A 27,543-nucleotide genomic window follows, 5' to 3' on the forward strand; every position below is an offset into this window, starting at 1 on the left:
ATCTTGCAAAATGTACTTGCTCTTTTTTTCCTCTCAAATGATGGAGTTACTCAGGGACCGTGACTCTGTAATATCATTGAAGATGATCTTGGAGGGCTCTGTCCCCTGACCTTTTTTAATGTGGGGAAGTGGTTTGGTCGTTGGAGCTGGTAATGGGAGGATTGTGGGCTTGAATGGAACGCAGACTCCTGCTGATGAGTTCCCGGGCCAGCTTTATATGTTGCGTCTCTCCACGCTCTCCCACCGTCTCCCAGTGTTGTTTTCCAAGCAGAATGCTGCTTGACCATTACAAACTATGTTTAAAAATCCCAGCATCTGCTCAGCTGATATATCTTGTAATACTATATAATTTAACGTCTAGAGGTTGATGCCACACCAGTCAAATAGTCACTTTATCCAGACATTTGATGTTGCAGCTGGTGTTCCATGCTCCTGTCATCTCCTTTAGTAAAGAGAAAGTTTGAAAAATGGTCCTGCACAGGTCGTCTTCAGGACAGATCAGATGCTGCATGGGGGCAGTGGACTGATATTCTGTCCTGTCCAGCGTTGGCTGTGAACAACGGGCCCTAAACACTTCTCCTTACGTTGCCGCCTGACTGAAATCTGTCTTCCCACCCACAGTCTGTCTACAGCTTCTCCCTTCTGAGAGAAATCCTGTTTGCTTAAATGCAGGAATCATCATCACTGTAATTGTTATTTCGTGCATATGGAAAGAGTTCCTTCTGTTTTTAGTGTCATCACTCTTCTCCTGTCTGCACATACACTTTAATCAGATGTTATTTATGTCAATGTGTATCTCAGATGTTGTGTTTTTCTCTCTCCTTTCTGCCTTTGTCTTGTTTTGTTATGCTTGAGGTAGCCTTCGCCCTTCTATCAAATGTAGAATGAGGAGTTAAAAGAAACATCAGGCTCCACTGTCGCGACACCTCTATCTGCCACCATTTTTCTCCACAAATGACCCTCTGTGGCCCTGGTAACATATGCTTCAAGTGATGCAGTACATATTTGAGATCCGATCACTCAGACCACATTCGGAGGTGGTCTCGGATGCACGAGGCCCCATTCTTTTAGCAGCATGAATGCAAATGGGCCCGGGGCTTTCAAAGTGACAAACACACATACTCACACACACAAACAAATGCATTGGCAACGGACCCATCGGTGTAGTTGGACTAGTACATTGTAGTTTTAAAACACATCATTTTTGCTTTGTTTACATCTGGTATCCACACTACTCCAAAGACTCTAAAACGGAGCCTGTTGGATAAATCTCTCGCCCCATTTTAGTTTGAAAACTCTGCGTTTCAGTCTAAACGGACAGAACGGTGACACAGTCACTCACGCTTGCTTCTTGATTCTGTCACATCAACCACAACGTATTCTTTCCTGATTCATCACAAACCTATCATGTGACCATTTTCCTGTGGAAAACCAACTCCATCAGCCTCGTTTATCCAGCCTCATTGAATGGAATTCTTGAACAAATTACGAGAGTTGGTAACACTTCTCGTCAGTAACAGTTCCAAGCAAAGAAATGCCTGATGACTTTTCACCATAGCTGTTACTTGTCTGTAGTATCTTCTGTAACTAACCAACCAACTGCAGAGTCGAAGATCTGCCTTCTGTATCCCGTTTACCTTGGCACACTCATGCCCAGTGTACGTGAATATGCATTTGTCATCTGTCATAGACGACGATTCCCTCTGAAACTCGGCTAAAATGCTCGACTGGACTGGATTGTTTTCATTTCAAAACACTTTTAACATGAAAACGCATTAGTGTGAACGAAGCCTAAGAAAACTCCCACATGTTGTCACAATGCTCTTGCCTTTGCAGTCTGGTGAGCCCCATGAACATTATATATGGGGGAGGTCAATAACTCATTCAGCACCTGGGAATAAGTGCAGTGGGGGTGTAAAACGCAACGTTCATTTCCTGCATTTGAACAAGTTCATTTTCGGCAGACAGACAGACAGTTTGTCTTTATGTGTGTCGGTTACAAGTCAGAAGTGAGGTCCCTCAGCATTGGTGCTGTACAGACCAACAATTAAAGTCAGGAGCAGACTGATTTGTCTCACAGCAGCCTGCTAGTGTTCCTCTACTGAGTGTATAAGTAAACAATTGTGTAGTTTCAATGTCACGGTGAGGGTCATATTTTACAGCCATTTAAACTCTGTGTTGTTAGATTAGTCCCTGTAATTTCCTCATCTTGTACTGCTGTAGTAAAACCCCTGAGGTTGTTGACCTATGTGACTAGCAATTTGATTCGTATCATGTTTAATGCATTTCATTGTCTGGGATTTTTTGTGTGTGTGTGTGTGTGTTTTACATAAAAGGGATCCATGAAAAACACTGTTATTTTCTTTAACCACTGTGGAGGTGTGGGCGTGAGAGGGGAAGTGCTGTTTGGCAGTTAAAGTGGTCACTTCCTCTGTACGGGAAGCGTTCGGAGGCCCTGGCCTCTCCGGTTTCTCTGAAGACTCTTTTCGGCCAACGTGTGCAACATCGTGCTGGTCTCCAGGACCTCTGGGCTGGTCCAGCGCTAGCCACAACACAACGTAGTATTCCACTACAAGGCGCTGCCAGGTCCACTACATGCAGCCGCCGCACGAGAGGGTCCGGAGTAGTCTGGCCAAAACAAATCAAATGCAGCCAGACCAGCCCTGAAAGCAAGAAGCTGGTCCACCCTTTAGCGGTGCAGAGTCGGTCAAATTGCTTTCTTCTTATTCTTTCCCCCTCTCTCATTTTGTCTCATTGTCTGTGCCCGGACACGGTTACTGATGTTGCACATCTATGCATGTTTCCATACATCTGGCCGCAGATTTATTTCTCTTCACTTTTTATAGTGTCTACACACAGTGACCACTGTGGTTGTTTTTTTGGCTCCCTTCCTCTCCCTCTTTCTGCTTCCATTTCTTTTCTTCGCTTGTCCACCCATACAATCTTGTATTTAATTTCAGCTTTGCAGAGTCCTTGTTTAGCTCTTGGCTCCTCTACAGCTTTTTCTGTTGTTGTTTGAAACTGGGATTTCTGAGGGTCACTGGGTTCATCTTGACACACTGACCCCAGACCGTGTCTTTTATCCCATCCCACCATTATGTTATTATTTCTGATTAGCTAATGGAGTCAATGTATTTCCCATAATGTGCCATTGGCACCATTCATACAGCATCTTAAGTTCTTCGCAGTATGGCCAAGGAGGAATTGGTGTCAGAAGGAATAAAGTATTGAATGTTTGATAGTGTAGACAGGAGGGGAGACTTTGCACCTGGGGAGGATCACGCTTTGGGGATCTCACTCTCTCCTTCCCTCCCTTGTTCCCTTCATCCCCTCCTACCTGTATCTCAGCTCTGCCAATAGTAATGACATTACCATATCTCTTCCCCCCACTCTCACTGCCCTTTCTAAACCCCTCACCTCATCCTCTCATCTGTCTCTTTAAATCACGTCTTTAATACATAATGTGAGATGTTCTGCTGGGAGTTCCGAGTTGTAAATGATTGAAGGGGCCGGCGGCCCTTAGACCGGCTTGTTTTAGCTTGAAAGTTAGCGGTGATGAGGATGACAGAACCGAGCAGCGGATGATTGTATAGCAGGGACAATATCGCACACTTAGCTTGCGTAAAAACCACAGGGGTTGCTTTAATAAGACTGCTGCACATGTATGTAAAATCTCTCTCGTCTTCAGTGGCTTTTACTTTCCTTTTTAGCAGTGAGGCGTGAAGCGCTAACACGACACAGAGTCTTTTTTGTGAGCTGGAGAACAGGTCCGGATATCTTGATATATCCTGTGTGTGTGCTCAAAGATATCAAACCCCAAATCACCTGCAAATGGAAAGCAGAGGGTTGAGAGAGTGGCACGTGACTCTCCATCTCTCTGACTGGCCAGCAGCCGCAGCAGTGCATGACATGAGCTAAGTTAGTCAGCCATCACACTCTTGCCAAACCTCCTGAGCTGCCAGCGCACACTTGCTTTAACCCAGTCGGCCGGCCGCTGCCAGTTCAGTCAGTCATTCAATCAGCCAACGATATCAACCAGTGTTTTCAATCAATCATTCTCAGCTATGAATTACTTGAGTTGCACTTGTGGTGTGTTTTTTCTTCCCTCTCTTTCCTCTCCTCAGCTCTGACCTCTGATGAAAGACGCCCTCAGAGAGGTAGCCAAGCCGCTCGAGTTTGTTTTGATGTTTCGATGGCTCCACCGTGAACGTGTTTAGATTTTTCTCACATGATCGGTGTTGGTTCAAAGGGGTTTCGAGCGTTGTGTGGCTCTGTCTGAGAAGTTTGAATCTGGGGGGGATTTTCTGGTGCATTAGTAAAGAGGCCTTTTGATGCACATAATCCAACTTTGTTGCACTAAGCACGGGCCTGACCTTTAATGTATCTCCTGGTTTAGTGGAATCACAGCCACGCTGAAGACCAGAACAGAACAGCAAACAAGTATCTGCTACTGCTCTCCATCAGTTTTCGCTCCAGGAGTCTGTTGTGTTTGGAAGGAACCCCACTCACTCGCTGGTTTTCTGCTCTCTCCCACTGAGTGCTTCACCTCCCCTCAGCCTAATCTTGAAACCATCAGCTCCCCAGTCTGTTTCTCTTTAAATTGAATTTGAAATATTCCTACTTTTTATAAGTCGGGTTAGTAAACCCCAAAAGGCCTTGGAGGCAATTGTTGTTTTGAGGGGATTCAGATTCAGCTATGGGCTTGCTGGTCCATGCGCCCTGTTTCTGTCACTGTCACTGGATGATGACCTGTATAGAGTCCAAATAAAGGCCTGGATAGAAGTCTGCTGTCCCTGCAAGCTCATGACGTCAGCCAATTCTGTTCACTTCACTTAATTTTGAATTCACTTCTTTTAAGTGCAAACGTTTCAATTCCATTTTAAGCTTTTTATATAAAACAAACATTTATACATATACAAATACGTGACATACCCACAGCACAGCAGCCACATAGTCAATTTACCTGGAGTATCTCTTCCAAACCTCCAGTTTGGCAAACACACATGCATTCACTCCAAAGAAGTGATTGCTCACAGGCATCGAAGATGTGTTGTATGGGAAGCCTCCTGAAGCCTGTGTGCCATCTGTTTTATTACACTGATCAAAACGTAGATTTTTTTTTTGACATGGAGTTTTTGGAGCTGTTTCTTACCGGGGAGAGCAGTGTTCCTCAAACAACAGAAAATGCCAGGACAATAGTGAGAAGTAGAGAGTGGAGGAAATGTGGTAGTGCCTCTCGTATTTCCTTTTGCCACCTGAGGAGCAAAAATCCAGTTTTTTATTTCTGCTGAAAGAAGCTTATAGCTCTCTTCCACAGATGCACAAACAAAGAGAGCATCCACAGATAAAAATGACAGGGCATCTCATCAGTGTGTGACTAAAAGCCTTAGTAATGCCATTTATTTGCCTGTATACACATTTCCTTATGTGTCTGTCTCCAATGTGTCCAAGGTTACAGTGTATGCATTCCTGCTCACTTACACTACTTCTTTTATGTATCAGTAAACTGGAGCTGTTTGAACATCTGTTTCTATGCATCTGTTTTCTGTGTGTCTGTGTGTGAGACTGCATGCATGCATTTAAACCTCCCACTGCCATGCCGACTATCTGTTTCCTCTTCCCCCTTCCTTTAGGCCTGTATGAGCTGCTGGCAGCTTTGCCCTCCCAGCTGCAGCCCCATGTCAGCCGCCCAGAGGACAACACCTTCCTCCAGGACATGTTCGGGGAGAGGAGCCTCCACTCGCTGGTCAAGGTAAAACAACACCACCAAAAAAAACCACTTCTTTCTTTTTCAGTACAATGGAACAGTTATTTTTCTCTACTGCTTTAAGAGTGTTTTTTGTCCATTTTTTAAAGCCACGTTGGTCTTCCTAGGACACTGTGGTTGCCATAGAGCTACTTCATAAGATGGTTGAGGAACTTCAGTTCTTTATTAAAGCAACCAAACACTATCAAACAAGCAATTTTCATGTCTACCATTATAGAAAATGTTATTTTATTCAAACCATCATATAATCTTACATTAAGAATTGGAGGAGCAACAGTTTCATAATCATGATTATTTAAATTCAATTAGAAATCCCCTCACTAGTAATTCTCCTCTTCTTGAATCTTTCATCTCTCTCGAATGCTGTCTGCCTTACCCACCTTCATCGTCACATCCTTCCTTTCTTGTGGGTCGGGACCGAACCCAAACCCCCCCTCTCCCATGACACCCCATCCCTGAGACAGACCTCTGTTATTAGAATATAAAACAAACCTTTGTTCAACACTGCTGTATTCAAAATCCTTCTCTCCAGCCTCATTCATACAATATGAAGTTTATTGTCATTCCACCCTACCCACCCAGATCTTCTAACTGTCCCTCTGCCAGCACGAATGGGCTTGCGGTTGAGTTATTGCCTGTTAAATTAGATAGCTGCAGAGTTTGGGGAGAAGATGAGCACACTTGATATCTTTATATTCTCGCAGACAGACAAGGGTAATGAATGTAACACATTCTGTCTGTCTGCCCTAACCTCATCTTCACTGGGGATTCTCTGCAATCTGCGGCCAATCTCCTTCTCAGCCTCTTGCTTTTGGAAAGGAAACGTGCTTTTTTTTAAACTCTAAACCAGCTTGTTTTTCAGTCACTATTCAAACTGTAAATACATATAATAACTGCTACAACTGTTTCTCTATTTAACTGAGATTACTTTATTAGTCAATTTACAAACACAAATCTAGATGTTAGAGCTGTGTTTGCCAGTGTTTAGTATATGGTTGCCATTTTTTGAAAGAACGCCCAACATGTCTTTCACGTGCTGGCGTGATATATTTCCTCGTTTGGTGGTCTCTGTTCCTCTGCAGCCAAGAAAATGATGTCACAAAGACAACTGAGGAAAATTCAACACAATTTTCATCCCCTCTCTTTAAAGCAATCTTTTCTTTGCAAGCGTGTTTGTTCAGGATCCAGGATTGTAAGGCGCAAATGTGAGCATGTGAAAGTGTCTGAATTATGGTATACCTCAGGCGCTGAAGTAAAACCCTAATGTCGGGAGCTGAGGAAACCAGACGGGTTTCATTTTATGCCTGGGTTGTTATGGATGGCCAAAGAATAAGGCATCTTGAACATGGATAATGATGGGCAGGGCCTGCGTATGTTTGGGCTCTCATTCTTGCTGGCCCCAAAGAAAACACTGCGTAGTGTGGGGCAGATGGAATGATGCTAATGAAGGTGGCATTATATTTCTGTGATATTTGGCCAGGCATGAGGGTGGAGCTCCCAGACGTCTCTTCGCCCTCTAACCACCCCTGATTATACCTGACTAATCTTTCGAGAGGAACCTAAAGGGCAGAGAGTTCAGGTGTTGTTTAGTCAAGAAAAGCATAACCTTGTAGACTCCAAAGCAGAGAAAGCTTTGTATTAATTGCTTTAAAAATCCCCCCCTTGTGTTGTCAGCTAAGCAGAAAATGTCCCTCTCCAATATTCTCCATCAGATGGACCACGGGGCTCATGGAGGAAGCTAAGCATGAAGGGGAAGCTCTGGATTTCCATTTTTGAAGTTTGTGCAGTGACCTAAATAATCAGATTGCGGATGCAAGCAATCAAAATTGGTTGTTTTTGTAGTGTTGGCTCACTTCTCAAAACATGGTGGACAAGCTGGAACTGAAAGGAACCAGTTGATGTTGTTCAGGCTCAATCTCAATCCTATGTTCCCTGAATGCCACCCAGTAGAGGTATTCCAGGCACGTCCAGCTGGGTGGAGACCCAAGGGCATATGAAAATCACAAGGTATTAGAAATCCCACCTGATTTAGGAATGTCTTGGGATTCCCCAGGTGGAGCCTAAGATAGTAGGCAGGGAGAGGGAGAGACTGGCTTCCAATCGTGTGCTTCTAATAAGTGGCGGATGGATGGATGTCAAAAACTGTTAGTCACTACTTTGGGTGTATGCATGAAAGAAGGGTTGATTGCCACTATGAAATCTGATTACCTCTTTGTTCATGTGCCAGCTAGATGTTGAGTGGCTCTCTTTTTGGGATCTATGTCAATGCAATTCAGTAAGTTAAGTATTAGTCAAGGTCTAAGCTAATGTGACCCAATTCACTCTTACCACTGTGACAGAATAAGTGCACCCAATACAGTAAAGTTAGCACAGCCATTAAATGATCAAATACATCAGTGTAACATCAAAGAGCCACATTGATTCCTCACTAGAATGAGCCCTTTCTACCCATTTTCTTATTATTACTTTTTTCAGTGTAGAGAACCTGAGCTGCTTTTAGCATCTCTTATTGTTAATGTGGAGGCATAAATGGAAAATGCTCCACTCCAGACAAGCAGAAATATATGTTTCCTCTGCTTTCGACTTGGTACTGAGACATGAGCCAGCCTGTCACCCAGTGAGCCAAATGGACAGACGCATGGACTTTGAATCACACAGAAGTACAGAACAACCATCTCACCTTACAGCGGAGACCAGCACTCAAGATGCAACATTCAGGTCAACATGGCTTACGTCAGTGGCACCCCATTAATAAAGCCATAACTGTCCCCTTCCTCTAAAACCCAACCTCTGAATCTCCACAGATTCCACCTTTTATTCCACAAGGCTGTGAATGGGATACTTTGAGAAAGGCCGAACAGCAGAGAGAAAACACACACACATCATGTTAATCTGACAGGCTTCGCAACTCAGGTCTCCCATATGGAAACACTCAGACCTCACCTGGGTAATTATGAAGCATCAGTTACTGGTCAGTCTGTCTAGAGGGAGAAAGAGGAACCTGAGAAGGAGGCGTCAGATATGGGAAAAAGAGACAGAACAAGAAGAAAGAAGAGAGGATTAAGACCCACAAAAAGACTTAAACCATACTTAGGACATTTCTGTCTCTCCTCCCCTGCCCCCACTGGATGGTTGGGACAACCTCTCATGTCCCACATATAACCAGATTATGTCACAGAGATTAAACAAATTGTCTCTAATATAATCTTTTTCTTCATGGCCTCTTGGGCTTGTGGGGTCACCATAATTTTGTAGACTTGTCGGTACATTTGACATGAAATGTGAATGCTGGGGTGTAGACTGCAGCCAGCATAGCTAATGACGCCTCCTTTCAATTAAGGGACTTACTCAAGTGCGCTTTCTATAAATTCCACTCACTGTTCCACTGCCAAGTTCCTACTCCAGAAAAAGCCACAGGAAATATATTCAATTTCCACCTGCCTCAGGTGGGGCTCTCCTTTAAGACCAAATTTCTGTCAGCAGGCCTTTAGCCAGTCCCAGAGATCCCTCATTTTGTGGTCAGTCTGTTTTCCCTTAAATCCGCTTCTGTTAGTGGCTAATAGGCTTGGCACACTTACATTGTTACACAGCGATATTGATGTGGCTTTGCCAGTTTGCTCTTCATTGCTACAGGCCTTTAATGACATGGAAAGGTGCTGCCGCTGACACTTATACCAAGCGGAAAGTTACAGCTATTTTTGATGAACAAGCTTGTTTTCAGACAAACTGGACTGTATTCCTTGAGTAACAGACTCTGTATCCCATGAATAACTGGCTCAAGCTCCAGGTACACCTCCAAGTTTTATGACTCACCCTGTAATGTCCAACAATTCAGCTCCATGACAGAAACCCTAGACATGCCCTTTGGGCACTTACCTTATTCTTTCCACACCTCAGAACATACCTTGCTCCTGGTCCCCATTACAAATGAAGATCATATAAAATAAATTGTTTCAAACTTCTCACCCTGCTGCAGTAGCTTCTGTGAGTTGTTTAAGCCACATGCACTTAATGCAGAAATAAAACATACTTAATTGTCTGGTACAGGACTCACCCTATAAACTTACATCACCTAATAGATCCACTAATATTATTTGTGGTCAGCACGGCCCGCATGTGGTCACCTCTGGGGTCTGTATTTGTTATTTCAGGGAACAGGAGCCCTCAGTGGGAGCGAGCAAAAGGAGGTTCCTTTGGAGAAGGGAGCTTCCATCCTAAAAAAGAAATACCCTTCATTTTCATCTAGTTCCCCAAGCAAATTAGTTTGTCAACTTACTTTAGTTTCTTATATTTTAATTGAAAAAGATTAGGGCTTTTGGCAGGCAGTGAAAGAACGTTGTGCAGACTTTGGTTACGGTGATTCAACTTGCCATTTGTTGCAAGAAAATATTCTTTTTGACACAAACTGGGTGGTAATTTATGATTTCCAAACCTCACATAAAAACCGAAATAAATTCCCTGCCTTGCAGTGTTTTGTGTGGTTTTCATAGGAGTTTAATGATTGACTGCAGCATGAAATCAAAAGATTATACTCAGTGTCCGCAAACAAGCGTGTCTGAATTGAGCCAGAAGAGTTAGATGAATAGACATAGGATGAAGAAAAAGGGCTAGCTTGTCAAGGATAGAGGAAAGAGAAGGGGAACTCTTCAGCATACTGGCTGCAGATTGGCCTTTTGCCCACTACTTAAAGCTCATTGACTCGAACCATGTCTGGAGCACTGAGGGGGACAGTAAAAATGAGGAGAGGCCTACTGGTCCACCAGTCCTCATTCTGTCAATCAAATGTCTGTATTGGTAATCAAGGAAAATCTCTGGAGTGATCCCTCAACCATTATTCCAGGTCACTTTGGTTGACCCCGATTTTCTATTCTTTTAAAAAAAGGACTCAAAGTGAAACCAGAAGGTCTACACAATACAAAGCCAATCGTAATCGGACATGGAACGTCTGCGCCATACACAAAATATGGAAAATGAGGTTCATGATGCCATATGGTGTATTTATAGATCCCTAATGGCCCAGGAACTGTCTAAATACATCATAGGCTCATCTGGAGCTTTTAAAGATGGTCTGAACAAATGTATATGCAGTAGAGATTCTACATGTCTCAAGGTCTTTGTTTGTATGTGTGACTATACATGGTGTCTATGGAGGTGTGTCAGGGGCCGCTCTGAGGCCGAGAGCGGACGACATGCATCCCACACTAAATGATACCATTGTCATGACTATTGGCCAGCTACCCTGGAGTCTCTCTCTCTCTCTCTCTCTCTCTCCTCTCCTCTCCTCTTCTCTTCTCTTCTCTTCTCTTCTCTTCTCTCCTCTCCTCTCCTCTCCTCTCCTCCTCCCCCCCCCCCCCCCCCATTCTCTAGGCCTTTTTCCACAACACCAACAGATGAGCTCAGACACCAGACCTCTGCTGGGGGTCTGGGTGATGACAAGGTGCTGGATTTGTTTTTGTGAATTTGTTGCTCTGCAATGTCAGTGGACAAAAAACTAATCATCACTTTCTCTATTAATCAATTGTAAGGCTGCAACCAATTAATGTTTTCATTCCACCAATTAATCTGCTGATTATTTTCTTCATTAATTGATGAAACCCTTGGTCTGCACAGCCCAAAGTAACATCTTCAAATTGCTTTGTTTCTTTCCACCAACAGTCAACAAAGTCAATTATTTGTATGAAAGACAAAGGAGGGTCAGCACAAAATATTTGGTAAGAATCCCTGTTCGACCTGGGTCTCTCTGTCTCTACAGTCCAAACACAGGAGACTCTAAATTGTCCATAGGTGTGAATGGTATGACTCTGTATGACGTCCCTGCAATATGCTGGTGACTCCGCCCCCATCTAAAACCTAGTTTTACTAGAATATTGAGGGAAAGTATTTCAGTAGTTAAGTTTTTTGTTTTTCAACTATTGAATTAATCTAAATCTTGCAGCTCAATGCATTATTGTGGGTTGGAACCCATTCCAGCACAAGAGGACTTTAAGTTGGCTTCTCTTAAGTGCCTCCTAAGGGTTTTATACTGATTGTCCAGGACAAGCATTTATGATTCAAATCGTATTGACAGAAACTGGCTGAAGTTATTTGCGTGCTGTTTATATTTCTAATTCTAAAGAGTACATTTTTGTATCAAACGCCACAGAAAACAACACAAGGTAACTGAGATGGTAGATCCATGAGGACATATTGTTTAATTGTCTCCCCTTGTGTAAACTTTGCTGTCATTTTCTAACAGCGTCAACCCTTCGATGACACTGGGCTGATTCTAGTTTTAGTTGCCATAAACGTTAGGTCGGAGGAATGGCCCATTGTGCCCTCATCAGACTGATGGAGGGTAGCACTCAGTCATTTACAGGATTGTTCACAAACCGCAGCACAATGTCCTGGACCTCATGCCATCCTGCCAGGGCTAAAGCCAAGACTTTGCAAAGTGACTCACTACGACAGGAGAGAAAGCAAATCTACACTTCTCTTCTTATGCTTCTTGAGTAAACATATCACCTCACAACTATTCCAGTTGAAACCCTGCACGTCTCTTTGTTCCTGTCTCCCTCAATTGGTCTAGTCCACCAGGCCCGGGATGGCTTGAAAATGTGTTCTGGATCAGACCAAAATATCAGATCCAGGTGGATTAATGGAGGCTTGATACTGGATCTGCTCCAGTGGGGAGATGTAGAGACAGGAGTGGGAGAACGAGTGTCAGCCCTAACTGGTCCGACATTAAGTTTTCTGGGTAGTGGACATTAACCAGAGGCCTTGAGCCTACTTGCAGGACTCACAAAGAGAAACACTATCCAGCCCTGTGATCTCCAGACCTCTCCTTCTCCTTCCATCAGCAAACCTCTCCATCTATCAAGCTTTCGCTCTCTTGCACGCTCTCTCCCTCTCTCTGTGCCAGATTCCGCTCGCTTCAGTGTGTCTGGATTAGTGTACGTTAGGCATGTTTTTTTTTTCTTAGCTATACCTCCACGTTGACAATCGAGGCTCGAGACAGTCATTGTTCTTCTTTCTTGCATTATCACGAAAAGAACATAAACACAGTCTGGTTTAATTTGACTAAAAGTCTCTTGAAAGGTCTCCAAGGTGTCTGACCCTTAACCTGAACCTTGATCCTTGGCAGTGGTTGGAGTTGAAGATGAAGATGGATGAATGTTATGTTTTTGTTTCAGTCGATTCCCATTTTTTTCACATCAATTCTTTCCCAGATTTGTGTTTTTCTTCATATGCTTTTTTTCCTCCTCATGTATTGCTGTGTGTACTTTAAAAACACAGGGTATTTCTGGAAGCAAACACAACTTGGTCTGAGGCCTCTGTGGAGACTGGGCGCACACTGTTCCTATTGTAACCTGTTTTTTTTTAAGCTCAGTGAAGGTGCACATTCATTCATCTTTACCCAGCCTGTGCTTCGGGGAACATGCCTTCAGTTTTGAGCATTTTGAGCCTTACTCTGCTCCCTTGGTTTACACTGAAGTTTCACTACATTTCTCATCAGAGGAGCTCCAGAATCCCAGTCTTTGATTGGGCTGCGTGTCCAGGAGTTGCGCTCCAGTTTAAGCTAAGCCATCCTTGGCTGAAGTACACTGCCTCTTGCTGTTTTAAATTCCACCAGGCCACTTCTGCTGTTTGCCAGGACTGTGCTGCCTCATCAAGAGGACAGAGAACGCGCTATGCAAAAAAGCAGGGTAATGACTTTAAAATACATTACTGCGTCATGGACAGGCACTTGGAAAGTGTCCTGAAGTGCAAATAAAAGCATTTCAATTGTGCATTTGCTCATAGAGCAGAGGAGAAATTCCAGAGTAACTAAGTAAGTTGAGGTGGTGGAGCAACAACTACCTAAGCAGATGTCACTAGTACTGTGGTTTGTTGGCGCACTGAAGACCCTGGTATCCTGTCTCATTTATTTCATCTGTTTTCTTACAAAGATAATCAAGACAGATGAAGTAACCTGAGCTGCCTGCCTGTCCTCTTACGGCCTTCTGCTGTAGAAGAACAGACAGAAGGAGTCAGAGCACAGGGTGGAGTTGTTGAGACTTCAGGAACACTAGAGATGTTCAAATGTGACGTGGCTATGTGAAATGAAACAGATGAGGATGAACATTTCCGAGAATTGCCAGTGTCAGTCTTACATTTGATGCCATAAAACATGGAACACACTGACAAAAGTGTAACTCCACACCAGTTAAAACAGATTGTACTCATGTGTTAGAACCACTCCAAGCTATTCCAGTTTTTATCTCTGTCCGCAGCCTTATCACAACTGTTGGGCAAGTTTCTGTTCCTCTCCAGCGTTCTCTGTTTGCCATCATCTGTCTAACCTCACATCGAAGCTGTCTTGTTCTACGGTCTTCAAGTCACAGCTTTTTGCGGTCTACAGCTAAGCTGAGCAACCATCAGCCTCCCTCAGGCCTTCAACAGATTACCTCCATGACACGCCTAATGCACCATGTTTTATAGCCGAGTAATGTCGGCTTTACACAGGGATTTGAACCTCTAAGCTGACCTTGAAACACGGCTGCTCTTTTGGCCGAGACACTGTTCTAACAGGCCGTGATTTATCACCGCAGTCTGTCTGGATAAGTTGAGCTGAAATGGCAGCTCGTTCAGAGCCAATCGAATTTTGATGGCCAGGGACGGTCATGCATGTGCACAGACATTTGACAGTCCTGTTGCATTTTTCTGACCAGAAAGTCAAATAAGTGTCAATGGAATGCTGACATTATCTATCTATTTGTATTGTGTTTTGAATGACATCAGCATTTGGATTTTAGGATTTGGTTTTCTCTGAGCATCATTAAAAACAGATGACAGCTCTAAAAAAAAAAAAAATAATAAAAAAGCTGGAAATGAACTCATCTACACATGTTACATTTTTCTTTGTTAATCAGCCGAGGGCCAAAAATACTGAAAGACATTTCCGAGGGAATATGATTAAAAGGGACAGATCCCATCCTGTGATTATGTAATCTCACAGCATGTACCCGACTCCGTCTTGCATTCACAATATCCACAGAGCTGCTACTGTAGAATGATGTCTAGCTAAAACATCTTTTGTGTAGTGAGTCGGAAAAAGCTTGTTTAACAATCTTTCGACAGATGTTTTAATTGCAAACAGCATCTGCAGCTTCTCTCAATGTGACAGCAAACAAACTGCTCTTCGTGTCTCCTCTGTCCCATTGAAAGATTTTTTGTGGCAAATTGTCACTGCTCCATCTGTGTGTGTGTACATGTGTGTATGAGCTCCCCACATGTGTGGCTTTGGCCCTGCAGACGCAGAGCTGGCCCAGGGGTTTCTCTGTCACTCTCTCCCCAGCCAGAGGGCCTTCTGTTCCACCATCGTGCTGGAATGCTTTCTAGGACATCCAGCTGGATCTCCAGGCCCAGGGCCCAGCGATCAGTCAGACCAATGGCCTAGCTCCCCTTCAACATGCGGCACTAAGGAGAGACTCCGGAGTGGCTTTTGAGTGGATCGTTGTCCCTGTCTGTTCTCTGATGGGACCCGACAGCAGCCTGTAGGCTGTCAACACATTCCTGCACAGCTGCTCTTAAATCACATATGGGATGGTTGTAGTTTTCTTTTGTGTGTCTGTCTGCGTGCATGTGTGTGTAGGCTGGAATACTTGTGTGCGACTGTGTTTGACTACGTGTGCGTGGGCACAAGCGTGCGGCCGTGTGCATAAATTATTCCATTTCTGTTCCACATATCAGTTTTTGAGTGATGAAGTGTTTTTGTGTGTGAAAATGAGTAAACGTTAACACATGATTCGGGCCTACTTTCCATTTTAGTAACCCTCCAGAGATGCAGCTTTGTCTCTCAACATTGTGCAGTTGCAGTGTTGAGGCTGATAAGGAAATGTTTGGCCAATTTAACCAGACTGTTGAAATGATTTGGAATCCTTACCAGGCCACTGGGGCATATCGACTGCATGGTGGAAAACTGGATTGTTTGTATAGTGGCTAAACTAGCTGAAATACTTAGAATAATCTGCTGTTCTTAGTTAAGGGAGTCTTGTTTGAAAGATCTGTGTTTGTACTCTTGGTGTCTGAGAGCATGATTACGAGCAGTTTTAATCTAGTGGGAGTCTGCGAGTGCGAGGTGGTGTGGATGGAGGCTGTACATGTTTTCGTACATGTGGGTTCATAGCAGTGAACATTGGTTTTCAAGTTCACTCCCTGCTTACACGTGTGTGTATTTGCTCAGGGAGGTCTCGCTGTGGCCTCTGCAGCGTAGTGCTGACCTTCTTCATGTCTTGCTCTCTCTGCCTTACTGATGAACACAATCTTTCCTTTCAGATCCATGAACGGCTGCAGCACTTCGAAAAGAGCAAACCCGTCCCCGTCCAGGACAACGCGACAACACTGGCCCATGAAGTAAGTTCCTCCCTCGGAAGAAGGTCTTCAATTTGTTTGGTTGTAACTACTGCTGGGTAACAAATGAAAGGAAAAAAAACATTAGGTGATGAAGTAACGTGCTGAGCCATTAGGGCTTTCATTTTCTCCAAAAATCAAGTTCGACAACATTCACGACCATTAATTAAATTGTATATATTAGCTCAGGACGGCTTTGCTAGCTAGCGTCCTCCATTTTCGTAGGGAACAAAATAACGGTACTGACTTCGATGTTGATAGTGAGCGCCCTCTGCTGGATCACAGGGCAAACTACTTCAGACTGTCTGATGCACTTCTATCAAATGTTAAAAAGTGACTGCCCTATAAGCCACCAAGCACCTCCAAAACAGCTTTAATGCTCATTGGCAGAGATTCTTCTAGTTTGGAGAACTCTACTGAAGGATGAACACCATTCCTCCAATAAGTTCTGATGGTTATGGTGGAAATCACTGTCCTGCATTGCTATTAAAACACTGAAGACTGGCGGCTGACTTAATGTGTCCTTTCCTCAAGTGCCACTGCCATTACTGAGGTGGCAGAGTAGAAGTAATCACATTTACAGTGACAGTGGAAGCTCAGATGTTTGGGGAAGTCGCGGTTTGACAAATGATGGTCGTCTGTGTGTATGTGCAAGTTATTCCGTTTGAAAGACCAATCTGAAAATGATTATGACACACAGTGTTTAGGGAAAAGAATAACACAGATGAACCGCTTCTGTCCGACCTTCACATTTTGGATGTGGGAGTGCTGTGTTGCAACTGATTAAACCCAGCAGGACCTTGCTAGTTTAAGCATCAGATCATACAATTCCACGATTCATGCTTTGAAATCAGAAGCAGTACACAATTTAATACAAACTGGAAACCTTTCAGCCAGGAACCATAGCAAGTTACAAAGCTAGCATAAGATATTCAGGGTGGCGGTTCACCATCAGCCGTGTGTAATGGGATCAGTCCCTCGTCGGCCCTTTGTAGACAAGGTTCATAATGCGATTGAAACATGAGGATTCAATAATAATGGAGATTAAATTAGATTAGATTTTCCTTTTTGTTTTTCCAAAAGTCTCAGTTTGTTGTTGGAGCAGCTGATAACACAGCAGGAAAGATGCCGAGCCATCTGTTAAAACTAGACTAAATGTTGATGAGAAGTTGTTGAGACTGAGGTACTGCCGCAGTAATGGCTGCTTGACCGTTTCCATCCATAACCTAGATTAGTCTCTTGGTGTCTGACTGGATGGGAATCAGGTGACCGAGAAGTCCACAGCATATGATTCATGTTTATGCTCATCAAACCATTTAGTGAATTCTCTTTTCCTGTATGGAAGACTTAACTCATTTATCAAGGTTTTTCCTTTAATTTGTCTTTAAACTGTCCCCTGCATTTACATTACGTCTCTTTATTGCATGCTCTGTTTGTGTTTGAAAACCAAGCAGACATAATTTGCTTATACTCATTTCCAGAGGGATTTAGTTAAAGCAGGTAGTTTGTCAACAGCTTAGTTATGCAGGAACTTCAGATCTCTTCATTGTGTTTCTGTAACACGTACAATAACAGAGTTACATGCACATACTCTCAACACCAATCCCAGTAGCGTGCAGAACCGTGACAATGTTTATCGTCTTTCACCTCTTACCCTGAGGTGAACTCTGCACTGTCCCCTTCTCAATATAGTCTTGAGTTTAGTCCCTCTTCTACTAATGCTGCAGTGTCCTTACTCAGCATCCACCGTCTACCCTGCCACATGCTCCCAGACCAGATGTCTAGCCATACGCCATGAAATCAAAAACCCAGCTTTGCAAAGACAAACTGGTCATTTTGCTGCGGCAGAGACCGTATAGAAGAGCCACACATTCATGGTTGACCTTTAGATGGATGGGCACGCAATAACGGGACGACAGAAGCAGATAATGATTGAGTCCCATCCTAGGACTCAAGGAAGGAGAGGATGCATGAGACGGAAAAGGAAAGGAACACGGCAGCATCGCGTGCAGGCCGTCTTCACTGGTCAACCTGTTAATGAGAAGCCATGACACGGACAATAATAGTATATCAATAGGTCCACTGATGATGATTTTCCTCCACTGGCCCAACCTCAAGCTGCGAAAGAGATTTAGTATGATTTATTACATTAATGTCCAGTATCCTGACATGTGTTACAGTATTGTTCATCTGCAATATTTATTGAAAGCCACATGTACACACACACACACACACACACACACACACACACACACACACACACACACACACACACACACACACACACACACACACACACCTGTGTAAACCCAAGAACCAGCCTGGCGTGGTGAATGGAGAGGAGGGAAAGCCCTTTTTACTGGTGTGTGGTTTTGTTTGAAATCCCCAGCTCTCTGTTTATTGTAATCAAAGTGCCTCCGACTATTCCACCCCTTTTTAAGAGCCCACAGCCATACATCATCCTAATTAGTACTGAGTCAAGGGAAAGACGAGAGAACGAGGGGCTGAGGCTCTTACAGTCGTTTGGGGTGAGAGCAGGAGAGAGTCCAGAGTGTCCTGAGTCCGTCATGAAAGAGAGTCCGTCCTGTGGTCGAGAGTGGTTTTCCGGACTGTGCACGCCACAAATGTCAGAGCGGTAGCCAGAACGTTCCATCCTGGACGGCATACACATACCAATACGGATGACAGGCGTCCCAAACCACCCAGGACCCCGAACCAAACTTGGATGGCCGAGCCTGAAACTGTGGGGACAATATTCTCAAAAACACATTAGATTCTTCTTTCTGTGTGCTACCCTGCTGTTAGTGTTGTCAAACTGACACTGCTAACCAGGTACCACCAGATCGAGAACTCCACTAGCTTCAAGCAGACAACACAGTGTGAGGGATCGCTTCTGTTTCTCTTGTCTCAGATTTTCTCTTTCTCCCCATGGCTTATGGCAAGAGTCCACAGACCTTTAAAGAGACCCCCAACAATCAACCCACATGTTACCCTCCCTCTTACAGTTTTTCTTTCCCCCTCTTTTTTTGTCAAATTACAGACTTTCAAATTTAAGCTTCCTGGTAAATGCCCCGCAAAGCGTCTCCCTGGGATTATCAGGTATCGGGATAAAGCCCAGAGATGGTGTATCAAAGCGTCTCACAGCACACTGCAAACCAAAAGTCTCTTTCCTTAGCTAGTCCAAAAAAAGAGAAAAAGAAAAACTCCCAACCTGGAGCGTTGCAGTGTATTTTTAAAGCGGATTGTTTTTCACCCATGTCACCGCTCCAAATGAATGCTATTGAAGTGGTGGCTGAGGACTGAAAAGCAAATGGGAGAGATCTAGAGTTAGATGAAATTCATTTCGGGCTAGGGTTACGGGTAATGGAGGCTTAATTTATTGCCTAACATAAAATGACACTTCAACCCTCGTCTGCCCCCGGCTGCACTGTCTAGCGCACTCAGCAGGTGACTGCCACTGCACAAGCAAACTTGCCCCGCTTAACGCCGCCTGAAATACGATCAATCCTGGGCCTGAGCAATAGGTGCTGTATTACACACTTATAAAGACATGTCAGTGAGGGACTGTGCGCACACGTTCATGGATGTACATAGACGTGTATTACTGCTCACACAATCTTCTTCCAGTGCTCATTAAGACTGAAATGGAAGCACTCTTGCCTCATTGTGGAATGTCAAACACAGTATTACATGAATCAAAAGGGGCAAATCAGCCTCACACACGTGCCAGCTCTGGGTAAGTTCAACATGCCACATCAACAGTAGGCTGAGCGCCAGTCCCTTGTCCGTCGCTCGGAGTAAGACTGTGGCCCATTTGCGTCCTTCTCCGCTCAAAACACACTTTCCCTCCTCTGGCAAGGTTCCCAACATCTTTATAATCACCCAAAGACCTGCTGTTACTCGGTAAGACCACTGGGTGCCATCAGAGTGCACTGGTCTGTAATTCTAGCTTTGACTGTGGCTCCTGGTCCATCATTGCAAATTTGTAAATGAAACTCAGACCAAGGACCATCAGGACAGTTTTGAGATGTAAATACATATGTGTGCTCCTGCTTTGCATTTCAAGGTCAATGGTAACTGATCTGTTGTGGCAGATATTGATGCAATAACTCGTAGCATTGCTCTTGTGAGTCGGACAATAAAGGCAACTTTTTTTGACTGACAGGTTTACTTTCCTTATGTAAGTACAATCTCTTGTTAACTAATTGTTGGAAATTTATCAGTTTTTTTTTTGTATTAATAAATAACAATTCCTCATTAATATGTCCAGACCTATGTTATGCATTTTGTTGACTTGTCCAAAATGTTTCCAACAATGTTCAAACCCATTTTACCTGTGGCTTTGCTCGTCCTTCATCAGGTAGATTTTCATCAGTGGTGAAGACAGCAACTCCCATGATCCCACGTTGCTTCACAACATCATCAAACTAGGACTTTTCTTACAGTTTTGATTGAGAGACTCTCAGCGTTTTATTCTTGCCATCGCATTTTTTTTATTACGTAATCTAATTTCCATTCCATATGGCTCACACACAGCCGGTAGTGTGATGTCCTTGTATACATACATGACTTCTTGAATTTAAGCTGCCTGCAAGTGACTGTTGCCAGTCGAAATACAAATGCACCATAAATCTTCCACTGATGTACTCTGTGTTTTCAAGAAAGACCCCATTAAAATATATCTGGATTGAAGTCACTCACTTCTTATGCTCACTCTCTTTAAATGAGAAAAAAAAAATCCTGTATTTATTCCTTTTCATTTTTTATTTTAAGGCATATGAAAGCCAGTATTTGAGACCATGAGACATTAAAACTTTTATTGAAATCTATAAAATATAATAATAGGAAAACATCTTTTTCCGTAATAACTGAGTAAAATCAAATCAAAATGCTGCACATGAATTCACTGTAGTCAGCCAGTGTATTATTAATCAGTGACACAACAAATCAAGCCAAAGTGCATTTTATCCCTCGTATGAAACCGATGACGCAGACTGGGCTACGATCAGATTTTTTTGATAAAAGGCTAATATGTTTAAACAGTTTTAATAATGGCTATTAAAGAAGGTCAGCTTGATGAATTGGCAGCTGTATAAAAACTCCTGTCGTCGTTCAGGGTCGAGTGAGAGCTGTAAACCGACAAGCTGGGAATCAAACATATCTGAACACTGGGTGCCTGCCATGACATTTAACAAATGAAATACACACAGTCCCGGAGGAGACCAGCATAATTTTTTTTGCCCCCTCCCTCACTTTTGGTGACGGTCTGAGGATGGAAAATGTGATTCTAACGGAGAAGCACGAAGGTAGAGAGCAGTCAAAGACGTCCTGTCTGTCGTCCTCACTGAGTTATGGGATGAGGTGTTTTAACAGGACAGTTCAAGGGAGTGGAAACATACAGTTCTCCATCCTCCTGTGCCCCTCTCCCTAGCTGTAAACAGCCTAGTGATGACATGATGGACGGATGCTGTTTAGGAGCAAGAGATGTTCCCTCACTAAAGACCCTGACCCCGACTCACCTCAGCCTCTACCTTCCTCTGTTTTTCTCTTTTCACCTCTTTCTCTCCTGCTCCCTTTACACATGTGGTCTCCCTTTTCTCTTACTCTGACCTGGCTCTCTCAGAGTTCATTATCTGTGTGTAGATTTGATAAAGTGAAGTAATGTAGGGTTGAATGGAGGGTAACGCTAGAGTAACCTTGACCAATGTGGCTATTCGTTTTTCTCATTTTTCTTTTTCTCAGCCGTTTCTGCTAAACTACCCCGAGAGACACTAATGGATATATTCAAAAGGCACACACACACACACACACACACACACATACACACACACACACACACAAACAAACTCTTTCAGGTACAGTGACATAGCGTCCTCCCTAACCCCAGTCTAACCCATGCGTCTACCACTGCCTCACCTCTGTTGCCTTATTCCCACACCTCAGGGGTCATTACTCACACACACTGTAGGTTTTTCCAACCTCTGTCATCGTCCACTGCAGCATCCCATTTAAATGGCTTCGTTGTGTTTTGGAGGAGATCCCCCTGTTCAACTTATCTGTTACGTGATGACAGCAAGAGGCCCCCAAAATGATCCATGTATCTTCCATGCTTCTTTGCTACACTGCTTTATATGCAAAGGCTTTTATAAATGCTTTATGCGTTAAAGTGTTAATCATCACGCAGTATTATCTTATTATAAGTGAGGGACGAGACGTTTTACTCACAAAGTGATGGATTTAACTTTTTTGACCTTCAAATCTATCATGTATGGCTTATTGTAGGAAATATTAAATATTGCTCAGTGACCAGTTTTATCCACTGAAGTCATTTTTAGTTTGAACAAGATAGAAGAGACAGTAGCAGTTGTAGAATGGCGTCATGGACAAACAGAGGTACATCAAATTTCAGTGGAGAAATTCCAAACATATGTTAGTAGTATTTTAAAAATATTTATTTATCTACAGCAAAATGCAGTACCTCTATTACAAAACATTTTAGAAAATACAAAAATGGCATTTTTATCAAAAGTCAGATAGAATAACTTGTTGATATTCAATATCACATCATTACTGGATGTTTTAAACTCTCAAATATTGATATGAGAAGTTCATTGTCAGGCGGCAAGCAACTTCTGCCTCTGCACCAGATGTTACTTCACACTCATTTTGTATTTAATTCATATTTAAATACAATTCAAAATAATTGTTGCTACTTTTCTGTTTCTTGTTTCTCTAGTACTGTTAATTCTTATGATTATTTTAGACTTCATAGACTTTAACATTGTTCATGATGTCCTCCAAGTCATATTTTGTCAGTGCTTTAAAAAAAAACAACCTTATTTCCTTTATTGTTTAATCAATCTTTTCTTTGCTTGATCAATAGTTTATACTGTAAAATGTCGTATAGGCTGGTGTGCAAAATGTCCACCAAGTATTTTCTAGCACTTGAGGTCTCTGTCATTTTGTTCACTAATCGAATTTATTATTAAATAAGGACACTGCATAAATAACTTGTCCTTATACTTTTAAATATACTCTAATGTTGAATTATATCCCACCTGTGGGGCAATTCATATATATGTGATACAAAATACACGTAACCTCATGTACAGTATGACCAGCTGTACACATGTGCTCATACATACAAGAGAAGAAACATGACTATGATAGCTCTCACTTCCACACACACACACACACACACACACACACACACACACACACACACACACACACACACACACACACACACACACACACAGAAGCCTCAGTCCATGACGTCCACTGGCCCATTGTGTGTAGCCGACTTTAGCTCCTGATCCCGGTTCTCAGAGCACAAGCAGCTCTTTGTGTGGGACGCTCTCCACACTCACTCCACATCCAGCAGCATCCAGGAGGACCGTCCATAAATCAGAGAGCAGACGGAGGAGCGTGGCCTGGGCTTTGGAAGCAGAGTCACTCGACTCAGAGACATTCATCAGTGTAGTCCAGCTCAATCCCACCACTGCTACCACAGAGATTCTCTCACTGCTCACATTGTTTCCAAGAGGAATGGCCTGATTTCTTTGGTTACTGAGATTTGCATTGAACAATGATCCCACTGAATATTAAATGTTATCAAAAGAAATGTGGCCACAATTAAGAATTTTAGGGCCCATGACAACATGAGGCCTCACCTCCCACTAAAATGCATCTGATTTACCACCTTTACTTTTCCTAGGGGACGTTTCCTTTTGCTTTCCAGCTGTCTGAAGCCTACATGTATAGTGCCCTCGAGTTTACAAGTTCTGCTCAAGCCTTACAGGGGATACTTTGCTGTCATTAACTGCGTATAATACTAATGTTATACTATTCACAAAGTAATATGATCAGTTGTTTTATTCAAGTCAGTAGCTTAAATAAGGTACAGGAAAATAGGCCGGATGCGGCACAGGGTGATATACATTGAATACCACTTAAATTATTTAGGTTAATTGCCGATTTTTTTTTGACTAAAACAGATATGACTATAAATCAAATCATTTTTTATTATTATTTTCTCTAGGCAGTGGTGGCAGTTTGTTCCCGGGACCCACAGGAATCATTTGGGTGGGACAAGTAAAAGAGGAGTTGTTTCTCCATTGCCTATTGGCACCTTGGTGACCTTCACTATTTTATGATGACACGTTTCCAGACTTGAGTGTGTAAAGGTGCATCTATAGCTGTGCATCAACCTCGGACATAGGCGACATGCAAGTCCTTGACAATGAAACTACACACTGAAGCTGCAGCGGCAGACTTACAGACAGAATTAGGATTGCTCTGCTTGTCGGTTTCTGTTCTTTTCCTGTCTTAGTCCTATAAATTGCCTTGAGATAATTTATGTCATGGTTTGATGCTATATAATTGAAACCAATTTTTGATTGAATTCAATTCAATAGGCAAAATAAAGGGAAACACACATATATCTTCTTCTTTTCAGAACTATAGTGGAGTAACACATCAATCTCTCAAACCTGCTCGCTGCAATCACTTCCTCTCTCTTTGTCCCAGTGAATGAAACACTCATAATACAGAACAAATGGAAGAATGTCAACGTACTATATATAATGTAATCCCTGGTATCGTCGGCCAAAGATTTTAAACATGAAGCACTTATAGCTTAACAGCATATAACCATAAACTATACAGATACTGATGCAATGGAATTTCAGAGGCACATACCTAAATGTTAACATTTTGTACAATTATTATATGGTTCAGTATATAATTAGAATATCATGGAAAATATTGATATATGTTAGTAATTAGATTACCTCATCACATGTAGTAACCTGTCAGCCCTCATTTTAAGTCTGTTTTGTATCTTATATGTACAGAGGACTGTGGGATTTTTAATTTCCTTCTGATCTGTGTCTTCTCCTCTTTAGTTGTCTGAGGAGCTGGAAGGGAAATCGGCCAATGAAGAAATTAAAGAGCTTCTCAAACTACTGACCAAACTCCACATCGAGGTGAGTTGGACAACATTCCTTTTTGTGGTGGATTACAATGTCTTTAAGAAACATCGGAATAGCATCCTGTTCTGGATACAACAAAGTCTTTCAAAGTTTTGCTTGTGGATGTTGACTGTTTGTGACGCATCAGTATTACAGTGATGTTTTTATCATGCTGTACTGTTAGAGCCAGGTCATGTCTTATATGCCTCCACACAGGGGCCGATCCTATTGAACGTATTATCTCGGTAATACCTTGAGGGAATTTCTTAAAATGTGTCTGTTTCATTTGGGCTCGGAGTGAACTGATTAGCGTTTGGTAGTTAAAGCCAAGGTCACTGTGACCTCACAAAACACGTTGTTGGCTTTGTGAGCATATTATCTCAGGAATGTCTGGAGGGAATTTCTCCACATTTAGCAGAAACGTTCACTTAGACACTGGGATGACATTTTTAGACTTATAAGATTTTGGTCAGAGGTCCGTTGATGTCTTCACAAGTCTGGACAAACGTGGATCTAAACTTGGCGAAGGGATACAACAGAAAGACGGTAACTCTTATCCTCTTGGCTGTAGCTGCTGGCCTCATTAGCCAGACGCAGACAGCTTTAAAATAAATGTACACGTTTTTATTTTCAAACGATAGCTCTGCTCATCCATCAGGCCCCACAGGTGTCTCAGCCAGACAGAGCTGCCTTGATGATGGTGGGACAGAAGCAGAGCTGGACGAACTCCTTTATAATGCACTGTCATCACGCTTATTTGGGCTCTGCCAGAAACAACAGCTCAACATCAAGTCCCCCTTCACAATTCACTCACTTTTTAAGCATACAATTATTCCAAACCAAAATGTCTCAACATCAGGTTTTTGAAGGGACGGGGGTTCCAAAAAGGACTTAAAGTCTTTCCTAGTGATGTAATGATGGCTTTCTTGAATTCTGCTAATATAACTGTGTTTTTCTGACGAAAGAAACCAAAATTCTACCAGCTATCAACACAGTCCCGCATTGATATACAGTATATACACTCAAATACACTCACATAGCCACTATCCTGAAGATAAATGTTTGATATTTATCACAGTCTTGCTCTCCTACCTTGCTATGAAAGGACATTGTGACCTTTGTCTCTGTCAAGCCTAAAGTGAAATATGGTGACAAACGATCACTGCACTTGCAATGAAGCATGCCTGTGTCAGAGAGGCTGCATTTATTACTACTATTAGACTTACAGTGAAGGTATTTGGCACGACAAGGGACAATCTATCAAACCGTTCAGCATGTGAAAGTCTTGTGAAACTGTTTTTTTGTGTGCACTGATGGCAGTTTATCATTGCTTATCAATAAGCCTTTGAATTTACCCTTAATGACATTAAAGAGCAATTTAGCAGCTGAAAATGTCCATTTGTTTAACTGGTTCGCAGTGATGAAATGTATCGCATGGTGTGTCAGCACACTGTGACATCACTGTGAGGTACGGTTACATGTGTGACCAGAAGGGTAGGGGTGAGGCATCGGGAGCACTGGCCCAAGCTGAAATCTGATTGGCCCCTGAAGTTCCCCTGTCCTGTTTTTTATTAGATAAACTTACTAACAATAAATATGATATAAATAGAATTTTTCTAAGCTTCGACAAGGAACAATTTTCAAAATTTGTTCAAAGCTATAGAACACAAAAGGAATAACTTGAGGAATTGTGCATGGATGTTGGACATATAATTGGCCCCTCTCTGTAAATTGTAAACTATTTATAACGCTCTTAGCTCGACCACTGTAGACAGAGCAGTAAAATACAGCCTTTCAACTTGGTATTGAGTTGCTCTTTAAATCATCCTAATTAAAACAGATTACCCTCACTTGAAATTGCTGAATGGTAAATCATCTTTATTAATAAATAAATAGTACAAAAACTTCCAACAACATGTCATAGCTTTTTACTACTGGGAAGTAAACATGACTCCTTAACTCAGAGAAAACATTACCACCTCTGCATTAGTACAAAGTCGTCTCTCCAACTTCAGCTTCATCTACCAAAGAAGACCCTCATACAATATCTACTTGTTTTTTAATTCCTCTGTTCAATACCATTGCTCTCATCTCCCTCCACCTCCACACACGAGTCAGCCAACCTCGGCTCCAGTGCAGAATGAGGTCAGCCAAACAATTCTACACGAAACAATGGAAAATATTCAGCTACTGCTTCCGCTATTGCTGGCTGTTCACATCGGCAGATGTCATAAGCACAGAAGTTACTGAGGACAGGAATCTGCTCAACAAAAGCACTGCTATGCAGCACTACAAGTCAAAAACTCTCAAGGGTGCCATGTAAATAGCAGTCTGTGCTCGGGTTAAAGAAAGCAGGAGTCGAAAAGCTTCCGAAATTCTGGTCTTTGTGTTTGATAAAAGGTTTTTAATGTGTAGTGTTCTGGACTAAACCTACAT

At 42.7% G+C, this 27,543-nt stretch overlaps 1 protein-coding gene across 4 annotated transcripts in view; it reads left to right on the forward strand.

Annotated features, from left to right (window-relative positions):
* mpp7a (membrane protein, palmitoylated 7a (MAGUK p55 subfamily member 7)) overlaps window positions 1-27,543 on the forward strand; it is a 150,429-nt gene that overhangs the window by 57,206 nt on the left and 65,680 nt on the right. For all 4 annotated transcript variants that reach the window (XM_034571932.1, XM_034571933.1, XM_034571934.1 and 1 more), the window contains exons 3-5: window positions 5,634-5,752; window positions 16,061-16,138; window positions 25,042-25,122. In XM_034571932.1, the coding sequence (XP_034427823.1) occupies window positions 5,634-5,752; window positions 16,061-16,138; window positions 25,042-25,122 (278 nt within the window). The remainder of the gene's footprint in view (window positions 1-5,633; window positions 5,753-16,060; window positions 16,139-25,041; window positions 25,123-27,543) is intronic.

This window comes from Hippoglossus hippoglossus, chromosome 20 (assembly GCF_009819705.1).
Source record: "Hippoglossus hippoglossus isolate fHipHip1 chromosome 20, fHipHip1.pri, whole genome shotgun sequence".
Lineage (NCBI taxonomy): Eukaryota > Metazoa > Chordata > Actinopteri > Pleuronectiformes > Pleuronectidae > Hippoglossus > Hippoglossus hippoglossus.